The sequence below is a fragment of the Cryptomeria japonica genome, chromosome 2, assembly GCF_030272615.1.
Source record: "Cryptomeria japonica chromosome 2, Sugi_1.0, whole genome shotgun sequence".
NCBI lineage: Eukaryota > Viridiplantae > Streptophyta > Pinopsida > Cupressales > Cupressaceae > Cryptomeria > Cryptomeria japonica.
In genome coordinates, this window is record NC_081406.1 from 198215208 (window position 1) to 198219218 (window position 4011).

General features: G+C 40.9%; 1 protein-coding gene across 1 annotated transcript; it reads right to left on the reverse strand.

Moving 5' to 3' along the window:
- Positions 1 to 685: 685 nt before the first annotated feature.
- LOC131072778 (ankyrin repeat-containing protein At2g01680-like) lies at positions 686 to 3000 on the reverse strand. The gene is made up of 3 exons (XM_059216518.1): positions 2446 to 3000; positions 1926 to 2341; positions 686 to 1825 (listed from the first exon to the last, which is right to left on the reverse strand). The coding sequence occupies exons 1-3, from the start codon at positions 2927 to 2929 to the stop codon at positions 857 to 859; spliced, it is 1869 nt and encodes a 622-aa protein (XP_059072501.1). The 5' UTR covers positions 2930 to 3000; the 3' UTR covers positions 686 to 856.
- Positions 3001 to 4011: the final 1011 nt, after the last annotated feature.

Below are 4011 nucleotides of genomic sequence, written 5' to 3' on the forward strand. Positions count from 1 at the left end.
TAATCCAAGGTCCATAAAACATATTTTGATTGATTAAAGAATAAGAATAACTAGATTGTTGAGATCAAAGGTTAGTATTCATGACGATTTTGTAGTGATTTTAGCAACTATAGTTCCCAATGCAAGGCTTTGACTCCAACTCGTTCAACTTTTCTTATCATACCACTTTTATGATATAAATGTAATGTCATTTGTGAAAGACTTAGGTGCTAAAGAAAATGTACATAAATAGAAGAATGAGAATGAGGAGGCTCTTCCAATTTTTTTTTTTTACTTAGTTAGCATTGAAAAAGTCCCTCTAGAACTAGAAATGATATGACATAAATTGCAATTGCTTGGAGCTTATTATGGAGGTATAGGGAAAGTTCTAGTTGACCTTATCTTGATCTATAACAACAATCGTTTAAATTAATAACCTAGTCATCTTCACCCATTACAATACAAAAGAAAGTTGTTCCATGATTTGTGATTTATGCTCTTAGAAATGTGAGCTCAAACACATTATGAGATGGCTAGAATAAGAGCACAAATAAGATCCATGTTGAAATTATTGATCACGTATCATAATTATTTATTTAATAGACTACTTTTTTTATTATTAATCACAGTGCAGAAGTTAATTTAATCACAGTAAAACTTGGAAATTAAGTTGATTGAATACCATTATTATTAAACAAGAGTAGTGGTACTATAAAGATAAAGGAGAATATTAGTTATTTCATTTTCCACCTTGAAAAGATGGGGACCTCCACCGTGAGATTGAAGATAGAGACGGTGGAGACTTTTCAAAAGTGGAAATTGGGAAGAAATTCCTACTTTCTATCAAAGCCACTAGCCATTGATAATATTTATGTGTTTACAGTGGATGGAAGCCGTTCCCTTCAGAGCTTTCAAAGTCTGAGTCAGAAGAAGAATGGATCCGTCTCCGAGGAAATCTCTCGCTCGTTTCCCCTGAATTCGCTTCACTTTCTTCTTCTCCCAAGTGTGTTATGATTGCCTCAGGGTCTCTTGATCTTGACCTTCCCACACGCTCACCATTTCTGCGCTTCTTACTTTTCCGGAGTCGGGCTTTCTTCATCTGATGGCCAGCAACCAGCCAGGCAAGAGAAGTGAACATAAACACCATGCTTCCTCCTCCAACACCACACATGCTAATTGCAACCCACATACTCTTCGGACCCACCACCACATAACCAGCAGCCAAAAAAGCCGAGGCAGTGCATCCAACAGCCACCCACATAATCTTGTTGATGAAGAACAAAAGCTTCATCAACACTTTCCTATGGAAGGGCACCACGGTCACCAGAATCAGAACTATAGCGAACGACGAGAATAAAGCCACGGTGTCAGTTATTACAAATACTTTGAAGGCGACGGTGTGTGCCATCACAGCAGTGCCTTCGTCATCGCCGTCGGTTTTTAAGCCGCCTGGCACGGTGAACATGGCGGCGAAGGCCACTGTAGCGATGAGCACCGCCACCACAGTCACAGTGTTCCCTGCATTTTTTATTCCTTCTGTGTGCAGCTGCCGCAGTTCTTTTGCCATGCCGTTCACTCGATCACTCGTGTCGGCCGTCTGGAAATGATGAGCACGAACGTGGTGATTAATTGAGTTGACGCTGCGTTTGAGAGCGAAGTCGTCCCTCTTGAAGCGCTCCAGAGGAAGTTCGTAGGCGCGCTTCGCATCGAAATCCTTGAGCGCAGCCCCAATTATCAGGGCTCCCGAATGAGCCGGTTCTTTCTCCAAGATATCCAGGGCCGTCAGCCCTTGTTTGTTCACTGCGTTCACATTTACAGTCGTACACGTCACAAGCCACTGGACCATCTGCGAAGCCATCAATCTATTAATAAATAATTATATGACAAAGCAATAATCTCTGTGCACGGGAGGGCTACTTAATTTGTGGGCCACTCTGCTCGCTTACCTGCTTGAGTTTTTTCCTGGTAGCAACATGTAAAACTGTATTACCCTCGTTGTCTTTTGTCCTGATAAGCTTGGACGTGTCAAGAAGGTCAACCACGTGCTTGACAACTTCGATCTGGTTCGCCTCCACTGCAGAATGCAAAAAGGTTTCACCGGCTGTGGAGAGCATGTCGGCAGAGTCAGGCCTGAAGGACAGTATTTCATGAACAACGCTGAGCTGTCCTTTCATCGCTGCGATATGGAGAGCCGATCTGCCAGAGCCATCGAGCATGTAGCAAATCTCAGGATCGGCGGTTAACAATGCTCTAGTTACTTCCAGATGGCCGTGTGGCGCAGCTAAATGTAACGGGCTGCTTGCTTGATTGTCCACTTTTCCGACCAGCCCAGGTCTCGCCTTAATCAGCTCCTTTACTATGTCTGACCACACCATAATTAAACAAATTTGTCAAATTAAAGGTCTAATGTCTTCAGTCCATAAATTAACTAAAAACATCTCTCTTTTTTTTCTTAAATGAAAATACCTTCGTGTCCTCTGGTTGATGCAGCATGAAGAGACGTCCTCTCGTCTGGTTTTTCAGAGTCGAGGGCAAGCAAGGAAGCGACTTGAATCAATTCATTAACCACATGAACGTGGCCTTCCTTGCAAGCAACAAAGAGGGCCGTTTCATAATCCTGATTAACCTTGTAAGCAATACGTTGGTCTTTGTCCAGCAACACCTTCACAACAGCCGAATGTCCTTCTCTTGCAGCTTCGTGCAGGGCAGTATCCCGCTTACTATTGACGTAGGATAAGATTTCAGGTTTGATTCTCAAAATCTCAGACACGAAATCTGCCTGTCCAGCTCTTGCAGCCACATGTAGAACAGAATTATGGCTGGAATTTGTGAGCTGTTCCAGAACGTCAGCGCTCTCGTCTATTAAATCTCGAATGGCATTTATATTTCCCAAATGGGCAGCCTCAAAAACTCTCGAATCCATCAATTCCCACAGTTTCGTCTTTCCCATCTTCTGCCAATTTATAGTTATGATTGCCTAAAATTTCACGGAACTGAGCAACTTCGGCGATACAAGAAGAGTAGTATCCTGCGGCTACACCGTTCTTCATGTTTTCACGGCTCTCATTTTTCCCCTCATGGTTGTAATGGCCTTATTTGTTTCTGTGGTTCTAAAGCTTAGACTATACTATTCACTAGACTTTGGGAAGTATATGGTAACAACGATGAAGCTTCTTTCTGATTGCATTTGTTTCCCCGTTGCTTCTCGTCACCTTCTATAAATAAAAGTCTCTCTTTTCTTGCAAAGTCTCTCTTCTATTTGGTTTCGTCTTCAATTTGGTTGCAAGGAAAGTAGAGCGCATACATTTTCTACATTCATTCTTTTTTTTTAAGAAGTGTTTTTTTCTCAATTCCATTTAGTTGCTTATTTTATTGTATATTATCCATTGAAAAAAAAAGGTTTATTTAGCTAGTTATTTATTTGATAAGTGTTATTTTCTTTATATAAATAGATGCTTGCCAAAACCTGTAGAACAACATCAAGGAGAAGCAAAAAAAAAAAAACAACCCGCATGGGTTTGCGACTATTTTGGGTTTTCCCAACATCAAGAGCCATTTTCAACAATGACACCCTGTCGAACATGTAAGATTTGATTTGTTTGATTGTTTTCGTTTGCATTTTAATTAAAATAGGGTTTTTTAATTGATTTAAGTTTTGTTTAATTATTAATTTGATGTCAGATTCTTCAAGCAATCCCCAAAAACGAAATAGACAACAAAGACCTCCTCCTGCACAAGCAACACAAGAAAACCCTGTTAACATTGCACAAGAGCAACAAGAAAACCCTCAAAATCCTGAAAATGCTGCTCCTCGATAACCACCACCACCCCAAAACCCTCCGTGTCCTCCATTAGATCATGTAGATGCCACACAAGAGGATCTCATCAATTGCCTTACACAAAATAGTGCCCAAATTTCTATATTGGTGAATAGGTTGAGGACCTGTAGGATTGAACACCACTCAACCCTTGCCAGAACACTAGAGACAATGGCTAATATTGCAAATGAGGTATCTAGGGAGGTTACAAAAT